Source organism: Penicillium pulvis (genome assembly GCF_028828015.1).
Source record: "Penicillium pulvis strain IBT 33274 chromosome Unknown contig_1_segment0_segment0, whole genome shotgun sequence".
Taxonomy (NCBI): domain Eukaryota; kingdom Fungi; phylum Ascomycota; class Eurotiomycetes; order Eurotiales; family Aspergillaceae; genus Penicillium; species Penicillium pulvis.
The window spans coordinates 1,369,148-1,388,713 of NW_026643074.1; the positions used below are offsets into that span (position 1 = coordinate 1,369,148).

Below are 19,566 nucleotides of genomic sequence, written 5' to 3' on the forward strand. Positions count from 1 at the left end.
TATTTGGAGAGAAGTTATCACGGGCTATGGTTGTAGCTCCATTACTACGCCTCCCTCAATCTGGGGTGCGTTGTATGGGCTTTTATAGGTCATCCTTCAACCCTGTGAAGAGCCATATCTGCGCCCAGAGCCTACAGCTCAATATCCAACGAGCGAAATGCTTTTCAACATCAATCTCGAAATGGCAGGACGAAGCTTTTTTGGAGCGAACTCGCAACATCGGCATCATTGCCCACATTGATGCCGGCAAGACCACAACCACCGAGCGGATGTTGTTTTACAGCGGCTTCACTAGGCGAATTGGTGATGTGGACGAGGGCTCGACTGTTACAGATTTCTTGCCCGCGGAGCGTGCTCGTGGAATCACCATTCAGTCCGCTGCTATCACCTTCCATTGGCCTCCTGGGGATGGCGCCGAAGGCCCAGCTGTGACTAAGGACCCGTCTGTGCCTCGCTCAGCAAATTCGCATACAATTAATCTTATTGATACCCCGGGACATGCAGATTTCACTTTTGAGGTAATGCGGTCTTTGCGCATTCTAGATGGTGCTGTTTGTATCTTGGACGGAGTTGCTGGTGTTGAGGCACAGACAGAGCAGGTCTGGAAGCAGGCCAGCACATATAAGATTCCTAGAGTACTTTATGTGAACAAGTTAGACCGTGATGGTGCAGCCTTCGGCAGAACAGTGCGAGAAGTAAGTTCTCGCTTGTCTGTACACCCAGCAGTATGCCATATCCCTTGGTTCCAAGGAGGCAACGGGCCTTTCATTGGCATCGCAGATGCCATCAATCTTCAAGGCCTAAAGTGGAAGGAAGGAGAAGATGGTCGTTCTGTGAAAATGATGAACCTAGAGCAATTGGATGCAGAAGAACCAGCTCTAGCAGAGGAGCTCCGAAAAGCTCGCATTGCTCTAGTTGAATTGTTGAGTGAGCAGGATGAAATCATGGTGGAGAAGTTCTTCGAGTACGAAGACCATTTGGCAGTGTCCTCAATGGACATTATTGACAGTCTCCGGCGCTGCGTACTTGACCCCACAAGTCGAATTGTACCTCTGTTCGCAGGTGCCAGCTTCCGGAATATGGGTGTCCAGCCCTTGCTTGACGCTGTGGTGAACCTTCTTCCGAGCCCACCAGAGGCACCGGATCCCGAAGTGAGCATCGGAGGTGTCAAGGGAGGCTTGCGACGACTACTTTCAGGCGATCTGATCGTGGAGCAGGATGAACAGGCCAGCACCTCTGGTAAGGGCAAGAAAAAGAAGAAGAGTCTTCAGATCAATGCTAAGGATGCTATCGCCAAACTCAATAGCTGTGCGCTAGCATTCAAAGTGGTCAATGATCCGAAGCGTGGCGTCTTGGTCTACGTGCGGGTGTACTCTGGATCCCTTGACCGCAACAGCTTGCTTTACAATACAAATCTGCACCTCTCTGAACGTGCTCCCCGATTGTTGAAGATGTACGCCAACGATGCGGTGGAAGTGGATTCCATCCCCGCTGGTCACATTGGTGTCGTGGTCGGTCTGAAGCACGCTCGAACTGGCGACACTCTGCTATCATACGCAGGAAATAAACCTACGCCTCCTGAACCGCTGACCACACTTCAATTACGCCCGATTGATGTCCCTCCACCCGTGTTCTTTACCAGTGTGGAACCACATAGCCTAAGTGAAGAAAAGCGGGTACAAGACTCGCTTTCACTACTCTTGAGAGAAGATCCTAGCCTGCATGTCAGCGTAGACGAAGAGTCTGGCCAAACGCTTCTCAGTGGAATGGGAGAATTGCACCTCGAAATTGCTCGTGACCGTTTGATTGGTGACCTCAAAGCCAAGGCATCTATGGGACGCATTGAAATCGGATACCGAGAATCTACCCTAGGCGTCTCGAACACTGTTACTAAGATCTTCGAGAAAGAAATCGCAGGTCGTCAAGGCAAAGCTGGCTGCACAGCGATGGTGGAACCTTGCAATGAGGAAAGTGTTGCCGAAGCCGCTGACGAAGACACAATTCTCGCCCAGACTATCGAGGGAAACCAAATTATCATCCGCGCCCTGGGTTTGCAGGTGGAAACCGGCAGGAATGAAGAAGAGACTAGCCCCTTCCTTCCACCAGGCATGGATTTGAACACCCTCCGTACATCATTGCAAAACGGCGCTCTGGCAGCGCTGGCACGCGGCCCTCAGTTTACATTCCCCATGCATAACACCCGGGTCACCCTCACAATCGACCCCGTTGAGCATCTCTTCGGCGGAGACTCCACCACATCGGCACTCTCAGCAGCAGCACGCCAGGCCACTTCCGCCGCGCTTCGAGATATGCTTACTGGTGCTGGAACAGTCATGATGGAACCAGTCATGAACGTCATCATCAGCGTTGACGAAGCAAGCCTTGGCTCCGTTGTTCATGATATCTCCTCTTCACGAGGTGGACACATCCTTTCGCTGGACGATGATGTATCGGCTTCTACCACGGATTCTTCCGAATCCCTTCCCCCCATTGACCCGAAACGTGTGTATGCGCCCGCAGACCCATTCGAGGCACCCTCTATCGGTATTGAAATGCCTGCCTCTGCTTCAAGACAGCGCAACATCACCGCGAAGGTTCCGCTGAAGGAGATGGTTGGATATTTGAAGCATCTCCGCAGTTTAACTGCTGGCCGTGGTACATTCGTGATGAGTGTTGATCGGTTTGAGAACATGTCTGCTCAGAGACAAAAGGCTGTTTTGGCTGAGCTGAGGGGTGGTTTCTAATTGTGCATATAAGAAGTATTAGATGCTGAGATGTGTATTTGATAGAAGTGTATATTATTGTATCTCTACATTCATTCTAGAGTTTTCTCCATGTACCATTAATTCGATTGGGGAACTCCGTCAACTTGAGCTATATGCACCTGTACTCTAGCGCCTCAATAGTGTCCCGGGGTGCGTTTAGATGACGTGTACATGTAAGTGGCGCTTGCTAGTGAAATGCCTTATCTTACTGCCTAATTACCTTGGAACAATTATCTCATCTTTCGTTTGCAAAATGGCATGTACAGGCCAACTGAAACTTGATGTCGTGACTATCGAGGATAGTCCCGCTCTGATGGACCTATGGTTCGCAGCTTTCTCAGACCCCAAATCACGACAACTCTTCCCAGATACGCCCGGCATGAGAAAGTGGCTTCAACATGCCATCCACAACGATCTACTTGGCGGACCACTCCAACGTTATCTTAAGGTAATAGACCCGGAACTGAAAGACGCCAACGACCGACCTCGAATAGCAGCCTATGCAAAATTGGATTCCCTAACGCCCGAAGAACGTGGACCACGCTATCCACAGTGGCATGATGATATGCCTAAGCAAATCTGTGAAGAGTTTGTGAACAGAGGCGACAATAATAGAAAGCGGGTTATGGGAAATCGGAGACACATCTGTATGTTTGTATCGAAATATGAGTTGAGCTATACTAATGCTTTGAGAGTTTTGGATATGGTCGCTACGCATCCAGATTATCGGCGACAGGGAGCTGCTTCTATGCTCGTTCAACGGGGTTGTGATATTGCCGATGCTGAGGGTGTTGAGATGTATGTCAGTGCTAGCAAGGATGGAGCATCGTTGTATGCAAAGTTCGGATTTGTGGATTATAGCATTTTAGGGCAAGAGACTGTCTCGATGGTTCGACATGTGCGATGTGTCGACTAGAATTGTAGATGCTGCTTATTTTTGACGTGTTATAGATTCGCACGTTAAGACAGCCTTAAATCGAAAATGGCAAATCAAGATAGCCTGCGGTGCTGTTAGGCGCTTTTAGTTCCTTCTCAGAGAATTGCAACATTATATTAATATAGACAGAGACAATTAGTGGCGAGGCTCTGTATGAAGTATATCATCCGCTCATCAATCTTTTTTCCAGTATGACCTCTCATATAACTAACGGGCCAACCCACGGCTTCGTCGATCTGTTGACCCAGACAACGATCTTGTCCGAGGACCAGGGTGCATATCATCTCCTCCGCACATCGACCCGGGGAGTAGCACCACATTAAACAGACCCAGGCGAAACCTCTCGGTAAGGAGCCTTAGGGTTATGCAGTCTCCGCCTCTTGTCAACATCTATGCAAGCCAACACAAACATCATGAAATGGTCGACACTACAAACGTCAAAAGTTAGCAAAACACACAGACATCGCATTGAGAATAACATACAAGACAATGAGTGCGAACACGAGCGAAGCGATATCGCGACCCATCCAGCGGGTATAATCATAGGTAATTCCGATACCCGCAACAGCGACAAGCCACGCAGAGGCGACGATCAAAAGCAAGTCGAAAGCGATACAACAGCCAGGGTGCGGGGCAAGTTTGAAACAGAGGAATCCGAGAACAATCAAGGACCAAAACCCGCAAATGCTGAACTGTTTGGGTTATTAGATGGCGAAGACTAATTTTCTCTGCAAGTTGTCTGGACTTACGAATAGGTAGTACCAGAAGGAGTTGATGGGGTAATAAGCGCCAGCGGTTGAGGCGATGATTCCAAAGACAGAGCCAAAAAGAGAGATCAGGCGCAGGACAATTCGCCAAAGGCCCGTCTCAGGACCTGGAAATGCTTTGCCCATGTTGTTAACGACTGTGATTAAACGAGTGTGGTGTTTTGATCGTGATTGAAACGATGAAAACGTTGGAGGAAAGCGATTGTAAGACCCTTAAAATAAAGATCGCCCCCTGATTAGAGGATTTTGAAGGTTTGGGGGCCATTCAATTCCAGTTTTTCGAAGGGTCAGCCTAGCCTTGTAGTAGCCTCTTGGCGTTCGAGAATCGCATCTTGTGATTGATGCAGCGGAATCTCCGTGATTCAGGGTCCATCCGGGCTAATCCTGTTTAGGAAAATCGTATTTGCTGTCCTGAGGCTCCAAACTGCACGTGCAATAAGCTTGCTGAATTGTTTTATGGTCTGATACTCAAATACTTGGCATGGCTAGGGACCAGGAAATGCTCCATATAAGTTGCTAGCTCGTTTTGAAGCGAGGTTGTTCCGATATTGCCTCCCGAACAAGGTCAAACCTAAGATTAGAAAGCGGGTAGCTCGTCGGCTATTGTGACCAGAAACAACATACTCACATGGGTTCTCAATAAATTGAGGCAAATACAACTCATCAAAAGCAGAAATCTTTCCGAGAAAACCTTTAAGGTATTGTCTTCACGTAGCATATAGAATTTTCAGCCGATCACAAAGTAGTCCAAGACTCATACTCTGGATTGCGTATATACATTTGTAACAACCAACTCGTTTCCCTAAAACCAATTAGACAAGCTCATCAATATCAAAATAATAAAGGATTCAATTCAGGAACATACCAGTCAAGACCAGTCTTCCAGCCTTACAGCAGACCAATCACCACATCACCGTAGATCTGAGCATCAAGGTCAAGACGAACCTTAGCGTGAAGGTTGAGGTGAATTTTGATCTTCAGAGCGCTCTTCTCTTCCTCGTTGAGCATCTTTCCGGGGATCTGCAGGCCGGCGTCGGAGATGCCCCCAGTTTTACCAGCAACCAATTCGCCACCCTTTGTGGTGCCGTTCGCATCGTCATCAGACTTGCCGCGGCGGCCGCCGAGGGGGCGAGACTCCGTGGGAACGCTAGGTGGTGGAGAGGGATTGTTAGCAGCGGGTTCGGGCTCGGGTTCAACGAAAGCGGTATATTTTGGCTTAGTTTTCGTGGGAGGAGGCTCGGAAGCAGCAGGAGCTTGCTTGTCCTCCGAAGCAAGAGCAGAAGCAGCAGGAACAGGAGCAGAAGCAGTCGGCTCTGAACGAACAGGCATACTTGGCTCAGAGAGAGCAATATGAGCTGATCGAGAAAGCGGAGGAGTCGAAGGCGGAGTCGGAGCTGCAGCCGAAGCAGTTTGCTCCGGTGAAACATGTTTATCAGGCTCAGGTTCAGATAGAACAGGAGCTTCTGGCTTTGACTCTGGGGTCACTAGCGATGGTGCTGAATCCATAGCACCCTTCAGGCCAGTTGGGGTCTGAACCGGTAGGGTTGAAGAGGATGAATTCTTTGTTCCAGAGTAGCCCACTCCAGATGAGACGGAGGACTGTCTCTCCTTATCCTTCTGCTTCTGTTTTTGCTTGATCTTTTGGGACTTTGTTCTGAACATGAGTGGAGGAGGAAGGTATAGACTTCAAAACGCAAGGAACAAGGAAGGCTTAAGTTGTAAGGGCTGTAGAAGTAGAAACGGGAATAAATACCTGCTGACAGGCTCAGACATTTTGGATGTAGAGGGGGCTTGGTTGACTTAAAAGAGGAAGTAGCCGGAAACGTATGTTGCAGAGTGAACTGATGAGAATGGAGAGAAAGAAGAAGTTGGTTGCTCGACTTGATGGGTCCCTTTTCAACCTCCTCCTGACCCGTGTCTGGACCCTAGGATATGCATCTTTTCGGAATCATTATTGTCGAACCCATGTTCCTGACTTAGTTGCAGATTTGATCATACGACTCATCGGCATCTAAGTGGGGTGGGTAGTTATCAAGCGTATATGGAGCTTGGCTAAGCGTCTCCACTTACCTCTCCTGATCAAACTACAACACCCCCTGCAGCTGAACGGCTCTTTATTTAGGTGCGATGTGCCTAATGCCCGCCATTCTACCCGCACACCAAATATCCCCTAGGTATCTATACCACAAAGCTCAACAGCGATGGTGATCGGCATCGTGATGATGGCTGCCATGTTGCCGACCATGATTGGCCTGAATGAGGCAACTCAGGGGAGTCGGGATGCAGAGGAAGGCCGACGCAACGAAGCACGGAAACAACGTGGACACCTAGTGGCCACATGTGCCCTTACACAGGGAACACCAAAGATGCGCCAACAGGTTCACAATGCCCAGGTCCAAGTGGGTCTGGATGGGAAAGTGAGTTTCTGTCAGACACGATATAATCAGGGAATTGACAAATAACATCGATTTCGACTTGCAGCTCTACATCACTAAGCATCCTAGCTCGACAATGGTGTCATTTAACGGCGGCTACTATACACATCCCGACTTTCCGCCGGACAACACATCGGGCTTGGTGACAATTAGCGGGGAAAAGGCACCAACTCTGCGCTGGGTCTTTCGAGACGCTAAGACGCACGAGATGCGTTGGGGTGGTCGGCCCGACTCGGAAGGTCACATATGTGGGCCCTTTGACTGGACTAAAGATGAGCAGTACTTGACTATGGAGGGCTGGGAGGGTTGGTTGGCTGTGCGTCTTCCGGAGGATGAGGCTAAGGAACAGATCAATGCTGAGTTGGGACTTACTGATGCGCGCGATATTTGGCGGTTATACTTTGACGGAAATGACAATGGGGCTGATCTACCGCCAGGTGCCCAGGGACTCGAAATTCGTCTCAAGCGAACTACGGCAGAGTCTTGATCCTGTACAATAATTGGACTAATCCTTCATTCAAGGAAATGACAAAAAGCAATGCTTACTATGACGCACGTGGACTATCCATTTTTATATCCTGAAACGCCTTAATCTATGCAGAATGTAAGATTATATGCACGAAAGACGCCTTGGAATAAGTGGAGTCTAGAAGAAACCGATAAAAAGTGCTTCGGGCGCTGGCGCATGCAGATCTTCCTGTTCTCCACGTCATACCCCGGACAGTGGGGGCGATTTCTGTATAGATCGTATGATCTCCCGAATTCAGCCGATCACCTCGCATCTTGACCTTGGAATAGAGCAACAGTGCAATATTTTGTCATGAACTACTTAGCGAAAAAGCCACATGCCGTGTACGAATCAATCTAATTAATAGACTGATTAGCCAAGATGCCGTGACCTCAGTTCATGCACCGAGCACAAATAGATGGTTCTGAGTTGTGCCAACAATGCCAATCATACCCAAACATTCTTGATTAGTCAACAAGATCACCGCTTCGTACAAGCCCAGGAACCCCTGACAAGATCTGATACCAGGCGCCGATATCTCCGAAGCCCACAAACGCCACCAATCCCGAAGGATCTGATTACTTTTTCCAGCCTCGATCTACAATAATTGAAAATGACGCATCGTCAAGATCCATTACGCCGATCCAATAAGAGGTCCTGCACTCCATGTAATCTAGGCCGGTTCATAATGGCGCAAACCCCTGCCTTGACCGGTGGAACCCCAAACGAAACTCCATATTGTCTGCGATCCTGGCTGATTTGAGAATACTGTGTGTAACCGTAAAATCTCCGAATCGGCTCCGAGCTTCAAATCGCGAATTCGTATGTATATGCAGGTCAACTAATTTCCTGCAGCGAGGACCATGCGAGTCGGATCCGATGGGAAATTCGCGCAACTGGGAATGTTGTGCATGCAGGCAGGACTCGAGTACTCGAGTATTCGAATACATCTAGACCCGACTTTATGACAAATGCGTAGTCAGAACTGCCTTCAATGTATTGCATTTATAGGGAGATATAGCTTAGCCTTGGATTTAGCATTAAGGGCACGTAGTAGACTCCCAGCCACAAGAATTGGCCTTGGGAAAAGGAACTCGAGCTGAGGAATAACTCTCATCTTCTACTTGTTGGCTGAAATAATTAAATGTACATAGAAATGGGAGTAAGCCTGGGAAGGGAAAGTATTGTGGGTGGGTGGAAGGATTATCCGGGTTGGATGGGAAGACAGGAAAGGAGGGGGGATAGGGGCACGGGAAAACGGGAATGGAGACCTAGAATGGGGGATGGTAAGAGTGTGAAGACTTAGGGGAATGGGAAGGCATGGCGAAATTTGAGGTTATAGCAAGGATGGGGAACGTGATGGGGAACGTGGTTGGGAACCGGATGGAGAAAGGTGGAAAGACAGGAACAACCTCAAAACTCAAAGAAGTAAAGGATTAGAGGAATTAAAAAAAGGCAAGTGTGAATAGCTTCAAATAAAGTAAGAGATGACAAAAAAGCCAATTCCGGTCGGTCGAATCTGCATGTCAAGGAACGAGGCAGTCGTGTAGCCCTGAACGAATTCACACCATCGGTGGTCGCCCCCAGCAAGCTGGGCCCCAACTGCGCTGATGCTACAGCACCGCCAGATATACAACCAGTCACCTGATCGACAGTACCTGACGGACCTTGTTACCCAGACCAAGGGGGAGGAATTGCATACTTTGACCCATTATTACGCCGTTATAAAGGAAAGAACGTAAGAATTTTCGTCGTTTTTGCGATTTGACCCACTTCTAGTAGGTATCTCGCTTTGATATTCATAATGTAGCAACCTTAGGATATGATCGAGCTATTTGAGCTTTTTCTCAGTAGAAATCGCTTTATATTCACCCTTTTGTAATTATGGCTAGCTTTTGGTCGAGTCAAGATTCTTATATATGGTGTTAAGTATGGAGGCTGATCGAAGGAAATTAGAACTTGTGCCATGGATTTCCAAAGGTCCCGCGTTCAATCCTGGCTTTGAGTACTTCTTTTTGATTATGGTATTTAGATATTGCAGAATCCATTATGGCTTCACCTCCGCCACAGTCATTTCCCTCTGGATTCCTACTGCCCTCCTTTCTTAACCCCCATTCCCTCCATCCACAATCCACTCGTTATGCTAACAATTACAGTACAATCATAATACTAGCGGATTTTTCAAAGCCAATAAGTCAGTAAAATATTCCAGGCTCAGCCAAAACATTGTTTGCCCCGTTAGTAGCTTCGACATTGGGTGGATCTCCAAGCTTAGACATGCGGGACGCCCCCACTGCACCGGGGCCCGAGAATTCAATCTTAGCCGTCTTTCAGCCGGCCCGGTCCGTCCCCAGCCACATGATTCTGTCTCCTCGCCTCTGCCTCGAGAAATAAAATCATCAACGGTATAGGATGCCAGCAGCCAATGCTTCCAGACACTGAAGGGCCATAGTAATTGGGTTGTTTCGGTCACCTTCTCATATGTGGTATAATTCTGGCCTTGGCCTCGCTTGACCGGACTATCAAGTGTGGGTTTCTGGCAGTGGTCAATGCCTACAGACGCTTATTTCAAAAGGAGTCACACCCATGAAATCAATTAACATCATTGATTCACAGCTGGAAACCAAAAGAGGTATGATTACTCTGCCACTAGAGAGAGGACTGACAAGTGCGGAACCACAGCCATCGCGACTCGAAGGACAAAGTGTAATTTGAACTATACCTGGATCTGTTGGAACTCCGGAAACCTACTATGGCTGCCACAGGATTGTCGAACAGAGGCCCTTGGTTTTTCGAGATCTTGAATAGGGCTTGGTTGCTCTTTAAGATGGATGCTGTTAATAGGGTTGATCCTTCAAAGCCCTTCAATTCTCCGATCAAAAATACTGTGATTGGAGTATCTCAAACTATTCTTTCGTTTAGCCATTTGCTCGAAAATCTGCGCGAAAGCTTTAGTAAGAGTATCAATCACATTTTGATACTGGGAAAATAATTTACATAGAGCAACTTGCCAGATTATCATCACCTGAAATTTAAGAGACGAAAAAAGCTGTCCAAGAGCTGTCGAAAGGCTTTCTAGTAAAGCGCAAACTTTGTACGGCTCTCGTATCAAACAACATGCTTGCGGCCACAGCCAAACGCTCTGGTACTATTTCAGCCTAGCACTTCTGTGATCGAGCCAGGCTTTTCGAAATCGGAACCATGAATGGAATGGCGACCAGTGCGATGAAGAAGGTAGCAAGCAGTAATGTGAAGATTGTATCATACAGAAGCGATGTGAAATTAAACGACACTGTACAGGGACTTGAGGACCCAAGGATTTGTCGCTATTCACAGCGCTTCTTACCGATACCGCAAATCCTCGAACCACTCAATCGAAGGCAAGAATGGCCAAGATCTTTTACGAAAAGACACCACCCCTTTTTCCATTATTGGGCTCCATAATTCTACATTCAAGGTTTCCTAGTCCTCCCAGTCGGTGCATTGATATGTAGCTGCGCCTTGCCAAGAGGCTCATCATGAAAGCATCCTCCCCGAATACGGGCTTGGCTAAGTTAGCCAGTTTAATTGGTGGAGCTAATGAAAGGTTAACATAGTTTTACTTCGGTGGGGGTACTAATAGTTGAAGGGCCCATCCCAATCAAAATCCTATCTCAAATCGAAGGTGGAATCGGCGCTTACACGTGGTTCTACCCACCGTAGCCGGGTGAAAGATGCAGCCGCTAACATGGCGCTGGCTCTTACTACTGACTTTAGTATTCCTTCAGCTCATTCAGATAGTCGAGGCAAGAGGCCGGGGTGGGGGTGGTGATGGGGACAGCAGTGGCTCAGATGGAGATGAAGACTCGGGTTCTGAAGGCAGTTCCTCCTGTGTCAACACCTACCTACCAATGATCGATGATCTCGATGTCACCCGATTCGATAACTACACCTCAGATCCAAACTATGGCGGCGCGTATTATTTCGGCGAGGCTTCCCTGAAGAGCAAAATTGAGCAAGAAGAGCTCGCCTGCATTCTCACCAACCAATCCGTCCTTCCAGTGAGACTGCTGGGAGCCGCGTTCATCGCCCCTCAATCGCCATGGCCTCAAGGACCAAAGAATAGCATTGTTATTGGGTTCAAAGCCTGGGCTACAGACAAGTCGCTACAAGACTTCGCGACTTCATACGATACCTGTGATAGTCTCGGCGACACGATTTTCTTCAGGACCACTTCATGGTTCTCATACACGAGTCCAAATGCCGGCTTAGTAGACGCTCGCGACTCAGTGCCTTTGACGCTATCCACTAGCCAGAATTTGACCACCTTCAGAGGGGACTACGTTGGAGGACCGCAGACGAAGTGGACCAATATATCGCTTGCACAGTGGACTCAGGATGATATGGCCTTTTCCGACGATTTCTGCAGCGGATATGCGGGGATGCATATTCCATTGCCAATTGGGACTGTTGTCAATGGCTCTGTTAGCTCGGACACCTTTGCTCTGACCGTCACGGGGGTCGTGATCGACGCGGTGGCTGGGGTCAACGTGAGCTTCACTGTGGATTTCAAAGGGGCATTTGCATCGGCCAACTCGACACAAGTAGTCCAGTCTGGGCAAAACGACGGGCAAAACGGCAATTCATTTATATCTTTTGCTTTGGTTGATAGTGATGGAAGCGATAATGGTCAAGGAAGGCTGCGTGCGCTTGGTCCAATGATGTTTGCTTCTCTTATTGTCACATTGGTGCTGGGTTATAGTGATCTATTGCATTGAAATGAGCACCTAGTGGTTGGCGGATTTCGAGGTCTCGCATCGTCTAAACTATTATCTGGAAACTTTTTCAAGATTTGAGGTAAAAAGGCGGACAGCAAAGCTATAAGAATGATATCTCTCCCACAAAAGGGGGAGAACCATTTCATTCAGAAGCCAGGTATATAAACCAACAAGTAAAGAAACAAGGAAGAAACACCGCACATCATCATGGCATCTGAAACCGTCTACACACGTGCGCACGTAAACAAAACCCAAAAACATGCAGATGGAACCAAAAGACAAAACACGCCAATGAGTATATACATCTACCAGTTATCATCCCAGTCATCTTTCCCCTTGGTGGTTGATGTCGCACCGCTCTCCGTCCCTTCTAACCCAGACGGGGCAGTGGTAGTCTCAGCATTAGAGGTGGATGAGTTTGCCAATGACGAGCCTGTGGCGGGAGTCTTCCGCATAGCCGCTGTTCCGACAACATCGGAGCGTGAGGCGCCACGGCGATGGCCAGCGGCTTGCTGCTCCTGCGACGCGATAGTTGAGAAGTCGTCCCAGAAGTCACGACGCTCAGGCTCGACGCGGGAGCGTTGACCACCAGCGTGGCCTTCCTCTCCTTCAACGAAACGGTTGAATTGGTCAGCCGCGCCCCGGGCACCAGTCTGCAAGTTCTGTCCCCAATTAGCAGCCTGGAGACGAGCCTGAGCTGCGAAATCGGACTCTGCGAGCTGTGGTACGATTGTCAGTCTCGCACACAAAATCCAAAATTCGATATGGGATACATACCTGCTTTGCAGTCGGCTGAAGATATGAGTCGTTAACAGTCTTCGCACCCTTCCCAACAGCCGACGCAAACCATCCCAATCCCTTGCTAATCGAAGCCACGGGATCTTTCTGAAATTCGTCAAGAGCCTGGTTTCCACCACCTCCTCCGAAGCCTCCAAAGCCACCGAATCCTCCAAATGGCGAAGACCGACGATCCCCAGCTGAAGGCGGCGGCATACCACCTCCGAACCCAGTGAACTTTCCGCCCTGCGAGGGAGGCAGATTATCCGATCGAGTAGCATTCTCCGTGCCCATCTTTGCGAAATAAGCCTCGTTCTGCTCCTTCTTGCTTGGCGGCCCAGCCGACCTCAGACTACTCGTGCGCTGCATGCCTGAAGCAGGCGACCCGGTCCTGCCGGGTCCAACACCGCCAGTGCCCACACTCATTGGCGTACTGGATCGTGACACGCCAGCGGCAATATTCTTCTTCTTCTCCTGACCGGGAACGTAGTCTTTCCCCTCAACCTTGCATGACAAGCGCTCTTTCCACTCCTCGCCCGCCTCGCCTTCGTATCGCTCTTTGATGGTTGAGTCCTCGAATGTCCGGCCTTCAGAGACGGTGATCTCGTGTTCGTCGTAGAAAGCCTTCCACGGCTCATTTCCGCCTAGCTCCATGCGCTGGATCTCGGCGTGCTTGAAGGCGTCCATGGTGATTGAGCGGACGAAGGAGATGTGGACGCCCAGACCGCGGTGTGTGCCTGCGCAGTTGAGGCAGATGAATGTGCCGAATTTAGGGGATGCCTGTTGGATGTGAAAGAGTCTAATTAGCTATGGATCTTTGCTGGGTGTGTCGCCTTCCTCCTTGAGGGATGTTATCGGGGCGGACCGTCTCGTTGCGGGGGTAAATAACATGGAGAAGAGATCGGTGGTAGAGTAGGTAGGGAATACACACCCATTGAGGCGAAGGCGCACCGCAATCGCAGCACCGGTCGTTGCCGTTTGTCTTAGAGATCTGGAGGAGCTGTTGGACCCGGTTTTATGGTTAGTTACAAGTATCCTGGCTTGTGTTGCTCTTGGCGCGTGCCGTTGGGCGACTGGCGATGGGTAGAAGAATATGGGCGCACCTTTGTCCTTGTCTCCGGATCGACCTCCCACATGCGAGACATGATGGGTATGATTGCTCTATACAATGGTGCTCGTGACAATTGGGGGGAATGAAGGTGTTGGGTTGAAGGCGGAGTCGGACCGCAGGTCGTTCGGAGCGTTTTCTGTTTTTGGTCCCTGGTTCGCCCCTTATTTTTAGTTTGTGCTCCACCAGACGACACTAGTCAAAATTAATAGTGCAAATGACACAAGTTGACAAACGGTCAAAAATTATTGAGTTGATAGGATTCGGGTGTTCTTGCGAGCGTTGGAGGGTGATGTTTGCCGCACGAAAATGATCGGCAAGGGTCACCCCAACTAAAGCGTCATCGCCAAGGGTCGCGCTAGGGAAACATCTACGCAATCCAGACATTTTGTGACATACTAAGACATTTAAGACAGTTTACAATTGAACACAGCAGGCAGATCGTCATCAGTTAGTTAAATGGGTGCTAAGATACAATACAGAAGGCAAAAAGTCGTTAAGGATGGAGGCATCAGCAAGGATTGCGCTCCAGCATGGACGTATGTTCCATGACGTCCATACAAAAAAAGGTCATCATCACACCCTCATCTCCAGTGTTGGCCTCCCCTGGGCGGCGAACAGTTAAGATACTCAATAATAGACCAAACCTTGGGGAAATGAGAAATAAACAAGAACGGAAAACATCCAAGACACTATTATCATGTCCATATGATCTCCAAGTTCCCATTCACATATCCTCCAAGCCAGTCAGCAAGCCATCTGCACTCAGAAATGATTCGTTTGGGGCATTTAAGCCTCAGCCGGGGTCTCGGCGGGGGTAGCATTCTCCTCGGCGGGAGCGGTGGTCTCCTCGTACTTGTCGGCGGCGGCGTTGACATCGTCGTCCTCCTTTCCGGGGCTGTCAATGGCGACCTTGACAGCAATGGTACGACCATCAATCTCCTTGCCGTTCATCTCGCTAACGGCCTTGGCCTGGAGCTCCTCGTTGGCGAGGCTGACGAAACCGAAACCGCGGGTCTTGCGGCGCTCGTTGCGAGCCTGGAGCTTCTTGATCATGAAGCGGGGAATGGGGCGCAAGGCAACCTTGGCACCGATGGGCTCGTAAGCGGAGAAGATCTCCTTGAGCTGTGGAAATGGTTAGCTCCTTCTAATACTGAATATGCGTGGGCTGTTCAGAGTTGACGCACCTTGTCCTCGGTCAGGTCGTAGGGCAGGTTAGCGACCATGACCTTAGTCTTGGAAGGAATACCGTCCTCGGGGGGACCACGCTGCTTCTGGGTGCGGGCACGGGGCTTGCCCTGCTGCTTAGCTCCCTCGGCATCAGCAGCCTCGGTCTCGTTGGTGGTCTCAGCCAGAGGAGCCTGCTCGGTAGCAGTGGCATCGGCGGTTTCCTGACCCTCTTGAGCCTATTGATAATTAAGTTAGCATGGGAAAATCGCAATTGGAGATCCTCAGGAAATGATAGACGTACACCACGACCGCGAGCAGCGCGACCACCACGGCCACGAGCGCGACCACGGCCCCGACCCCGACCGCCAGTGCGCTTGCGACCCTCAGTGCCGCTGGCACCCTCACCACCACTGGCAGCACCCTCCTTGGCCTCAGCAGGCTCAGGCTTGCGGGCAAGCTGGACAGACACCTTACGCGCCAGAATTTCCTTGCCGGAAAGGCTCTCGATAGCGGCGGTAGCTTCGTTAGCAGAAACAAGGTCGACGAATGCATAGCCAACGGGGCGGTTAGTGCGGGGGTTCACCGGGATCGAGGTGCTCTCGCTGGAATCAAGTCAGTACTCTGCTGAGATGAAAAGATGGTTCGAGGGCTACCATAGGACCTCGGGAGCCTGAGGGAGACGGAAATCCGAATCAAATGGGGGGTTTAACTTACATGGTGTATTCCTTGAAGAACTCCTTCAGCTCCTCCTCGGTGGTGGCATATGCCAGGTTACCAATGTACAGACGACGGCCCTCGTCGGCGCTAGCAACTGCAGCGTCGGTGGTGGCAGCGGGCGCGGCGCCGTTGGTGGTGGGGGTCTCGTTGATGGAGGCAGCAGCCATGTTATCAGTAAGGGCGTCGACGGCAGACATCTTGACGTTGTTGACACAAAAAGGATTCGGGGAGAAAAAAAGCTTGAAGCTGTGTCAAACAAACAAGAGGGGTGGGTTGTTTGTTGATTTGCCGGTGATGGGGGACTTGACGAGAGGGTGGAGGGAAGGAGCAGGGTAGCTTGGTGCCCTAGATACCGATTGGGGGGGGGGAAGAAGAGATGGATGGGGATTCAAAAGCAGTAGATTGACTCTTGAAGGAAAGGAAGGAAGAGAAGGGAGGGTCAAGTTGTTGCTTTGGAGGAAAGGAGGAGGCGGTGTGCGCTAGCCGTCTTGGGACCCGACAGAGTTCTGGCCTTTCTTGGGCGGTGTCAAGCCTAAGGTTTAGGCTTGCATGGCTTATGCATTAGGGAAAATACGGGGCTTCCGCGCCTAGACTTTCTTCCCCCCAAATTCTGCCCACTCTATCCTCAAGGCAACCAACAATGCTTTGATGTCATGGGAGAATAGTCGCGCCACTCAATTCGGTGAGTTGCTACCAGCTTCGATCCACTTCTTACTCATAAACCCTCCCCATCATACCTTTTCCAACATAGAACCCCCGTGTATATGCGATTATCTCCCAATTCGTATGCTTCTAGGATTAATCGCATCTCTTCCAAATTAGACCCAGTGCGCCCAAAATGGCATTCTGTTGCTGAAAGATCACCGTGAAGGGATCGGATCTTCCACCTCAGCCGGCTCCACTTTGCCTCCATGGTCTCCACGTTTCGGGCTAAAAAACATCATCGAAATACGGTGTACAACTATGGAGCCAGGCATTCACCAGGAAATAATTTATAGCGAAATTCGTCTTCATGCTACAATTTCTCGCGCCGATGATCTGTATGACTTCACAAAAAGCAAACATTGAACTTCCGTATTGCGTACATGAATGACTTGCAGGCTGCACACTGACTGGAGTCAAAAAAAAAAAAGAAAAATAGAAAAAATCCCCCGCTACTTACCCCTCCTAAAGCACCACACCGCCATACCTTCACGGAGTCTAGCCTGACCGTCGAAAAGTAGGAACCTGATCTAAGTCTTGAATTGCTGGAATTGCTGAAATGTTGCAAAGACGTTGAATCGACATTAAGCTTTGCTATGTAACTATCGTGGGCCCCTTGGCCAGCTTGCTAATACAATCAGACAAATTCAATCCACCCGTCACCATTCTTGGAATAAAACCCCCTTAGCCAAGGCCTGTTGCAGCTCAGCGTCATCCATCTCGTCTGAGATTGGAAGCACGCCGAGGTCTTCAGCCCATTGACTGTCCATGATACCGGGCCTATGAACGTCGTAGCGAACTTCGATTTCGTGACTCGATAGTATTTGTGGTACCGATGGACCTGCCTCTGGCTGCGATTGACTTGCTCGTCCGACAGGCTCTTTTCCTTTCCAGGCTGGATCCTTGTTGGGAATGTAAACGCCATCCGAGTCCAAGATAATGGCTGCGGGGGGCGTATAAGGCTCAGGGCTGACAGACGGCTCTACTTGCCTGGGAGACCGGAAACGTGGTACTGACGGTCCTTCCTCAGGCGACGATTGAATTTCTCGTCGGACAGGCTCCTTTCCTTTCCAGGCCGGAAACTTACTTGAAATTGAAATGCCATCTGAGTCTGAGAAAGCTGGTGCGGGGGGCATATAAGCCTCGGTGCTGACAGACTGCTCGATAGGCTTGGGAGTCCCTTCCTTGACGATAGACTCGATGGCACGTATCTGTCGCTCTTTGTAGCGCTGTTGGGCCTCGAAGTTGGCTTTGCTGAGCCTGGCTTTTTCCTCTCGTTCGCACCGCTCATAATAGTCCAACTGGTCTTGTGGCACATGAGCCGCTGGCCAGTGGGTATCATGCCAGCTAGCAATCAGGCGCTTCCCATATTTGGAAACTGAATCGGCGAAGTGCCAAGGCTGCGGACTGCAGAGTGGTGCCTCAACTACGGCACTCAGGGCATCGAGGACCTCAGCTGGGTTGCAGCCGAACTCCTCTGCAAAGGCGTAGACCGGGAAGGTCTTGTGAATTGTTGCTGCAATCCCCTTGAAGAACTTGTCTGTGTGTAGGTCTTTCTTTGCTACTACCTTTTGGCGTTTCGATTTCTCGGCCCATGTGATTGAACCACTTTCACTTGCCTGCAGGCTTGAGGGTCGGGGCAGCGGCGGAGTTGTTACGTTGCTGCTGGATGGCTCGGGCGATCTCAGCCGCTTCTTGGCTTTGCTCTTCTTCTTCTTATTCTTTTTCTTGCTTCCGCCTACTGGGATGAATTCTGGGGGTCGGCTACACTGGCCCGAGTGTTTGCCACTTGCCTGGGGACTTGCTGGTGAGAAGTTTGGGATAATGCCTGGTTGAGTGGGTGCTGGTGGCTGGCTACCCTGGGACGAAGACTCGTTCCATTGCGAAGCAGGCGTCTCTGCCACTACAATGATTCGTTATTTGTTAGCTTGATTTCCTATGGTCATTCGATCTCGAGACTTTGACTGACGGGGGGAATCACGAACTTTTGTCTGAAAAGGCTTTGATAGTGGAGTGGTGCGTGGCCATAAGAAAGTGAGAGGTGCGTGCGTTTGGAAAAGAAGGCTAAGGGTGCGTCGCAATAAGAGAAGAAAGGAGGAAAATAAGCGTGGAAATAAAAGTGGGCTAGGGCCGAAAGTGAGGGTACGTAGTGTAGTTCGTCACTGCCACGCACAACGAATCCCTTACTGCTATAACCTGGGCATCTGCAGGGTAACAACCCCTTTACTTCGAAGGTTCTCACTACTATCATTCATTATGAAGGCATACTACCTACTATCTACCCACTGAGCTTCTTAGGGTGATATACTAGGGCGAAATAGGTGGTGCGTGGCTGTAATAAAACATGGTAAAAAGTACAGTTGGGTGAAGTTTGCGATAGTTGTGTTTCGTATTGGAAGGACAATAGAAAATAATTCTAGCTAGACGGCGCCCAGGTGTTGCTCTTTAAGCGCACAAGCTTGAAGCCGAAGTCCAGGTTACCTATGAATCTGAAATATCGCAAACTAAGCGGGGATGTTATATAAGGAATCGAAAATAACTAGATACCTAATTCCTACTTTATCTATTCCAGCTTGAAATCGTACAGGATGCTTTATAGAATTCCATGTATATATGTGTTAATCAATTGTGTGTGATAGCGACTTTATGGAGGTGATTCTCCGCTGCACCGCATTGATCTTCTATTTCACAAATTAAACATTCCGATCCAACTTGCAGAGATGGCACTAGGGTGGGTACATAATGTAGCCCACTACCACGTGCGCGTACAAACCCAAGATATTTATGCATTTCATGACTAGGGACGACATGTCTATGACAGCAACGCTAGTAAAGGGTCAAGCCACTGGGCTCCACTAGACCCGAATCTAGATCACTTATTGATTGTTTCCCTTATCGGAGGTTTTGGTACGCATAATTTATC

The 19,566-nt window shown here is 49.6% G+C and overlaps 9 protein-coding genes across 9 annotated transcripts; 4 read left to right on the top strand and 5 right to left on the bottom strand.

The window, feature by feature from the left end:
- Positions 1–26: 26 nt before the first annotated feature.
- Positions 27–2,744, top strand: N7503_003465 (mitochondrial elongation factor MEF2; the record flags this gene model as incomplete). Its single annotated transcript, XM_057063012.1, has 1 exon — positions 27–2,744. The coding sequence occupies one exon, from the start codon at positions 27–29 to the stop codon at positions 2,742–2,744; it is 2,718 nt and encodes a 905-aa protein (XP_056923927.1).
- Positions 2,745–3,018: 274 nt separating this feature from the next.
- N7503_003466 (GNAT family N-acetyltransferase) lies at positions 3,019–3,681 on the top strand (the record flags this gene model as incomplete). Its single annotated transcript, XM_057063013.1, has 2 exons — positions 3,019–3,412; positions 3,461–3,681. The coding sequence occupies 2 exons, from the start codon at positions 3,019–3,021 to the stop codon at positions 3,679–3,681; spliced, it is 615 nt and encodes a 204-aa protein (XP_056923928.1).
- A 310-nt stretch (positions 3,682–3,991) lies between these two features.
- Positions 3,992–4,595, bottom strand: N7503_003467 (uncharacterized protein; the record flags this gene model as incomplete). The annotated part of the gene is made up of 3 exons (XM_057063014.1): positions 3,992–4,130; positions 4,186–4,394; positions 4,452–4,595. The coding sequence occupies 3 exons, from the start codon at positions 4,593–4,595 to the stop codon at positions 4,022–4,024; spliced, it is 462 nt and encodes a 153-aa protein (XP_056923929.1). The 3' UTR covers positions 3,992–4,021.
- Positions 4,596–5,357: 762 nt separating this feature from the next.
- Positions 5,358–6,131, bottom strand: N7503_003468 (uncharacterized protein; the record flags this gene model as incomplete). Its single annotated transcript, XM_057063015.1, has 1 exon — positions 5,358–6,131. One exon carries the CDS (start codon positions 6,129–6,131, stop codon positions 5,358–5,360), a length of 774 nt encoding a protein of 257 aa, XP_056923930.1.
- A 539-nt stretch (positions 6,132–6,670) lies between these two features.
- Positions 6,671–7,391, top strand: N7503_003469 (uncharacterized protein; the record flags this gene model as incomplete). Its single annotated transcript, XM_057063016.1, has 2 exons — positions 6,671–6,886; positions 6,951–7,391. The coding sequence occupies 2 exons, from the start codon at positions 6,671–6,673 to the stop codon at positions 7,389–7,391; spliced, it is 657 nt and encodes a 218-aa protein (XP_056923931.1).
- A 3,748-nt stretch (positions 7,392–11,139) lies between these two features.
- Positions 11,140–12,169, top strand: N7503_003470 (uncharacterized protein; the record flags this gene model as incomplete). Its single annotated transcript, XM_057063017.1, has 2 exons — positions 11,140–11,167; positions 11,193–12,169. 2 exons carry the CDS (start codon positions 11,140–11,142, stop codon positions 12,167–12,169), a joined length of 1,005 nt encoding a protein of 334 aa, XP_056923932.1.
- A 305-nt stretch (positions 12,170–12,474) lies between these two features.
- Positions 12,475–14,091, bottom strand: N7503_003471 (GTPase-activating protein GCS1; the record flags this gene model as incomplete). The annotated part of the gene is made up of 4 exons (XM_057063018.1): positions 12,475–12,888; positions 12,947–13,726; positions 13,878–13,946; positions 14,050–14,091. 4 exons carry the CDS (start codon positions 14,089–14,091, stop codon positions 12,475–12,477), a joined length of 1,305 nt encoding a protein of 434 aa, XP_056923933.1.
- A 752-nt stretch (positions 14,092–14,843) lies between these two features.
- N7503_003472 (uncharacterized protein) lies at positions 14,844–16,138 on the bottom strand (the record flags this gene model as incomplete). Its single annotated transcript, XM_057063019.1, has 4 exons — positions 14,844–15,179; positions 15,242–15,460; positions 15,526–15,826; positions 15,939–16,138. The coding sequence occupies 4 exons, from the start codon at positions 16,136–16,138 to the stop codon at positions 14,844–14,846; spliced, it is 1,056 nt and encodes a 351-aa protein (XP_056923934.1).
- Positions 16,139–17,302: 1,164 nt separating this feature from the next.
- N7503_003473 (uncharacterized protein) lies at positions 17,303–18,671 on the bottom strand (the record flags this gene model as incomplete). The annotated part of the gene is made up of 2 exons (XM_057063020.1): positions 17,303–18,546; positions 18,629–18,671. 2 exons carry the CDS (start codon positions 18,669–18,671, stop codon positions 17,303–17,305), a joined length of 1,287 nt encoding a protein of 428 aa, XP_056923935.1.
- Positions 18,672–19,566: the final 895 nt, after the last annotated feature.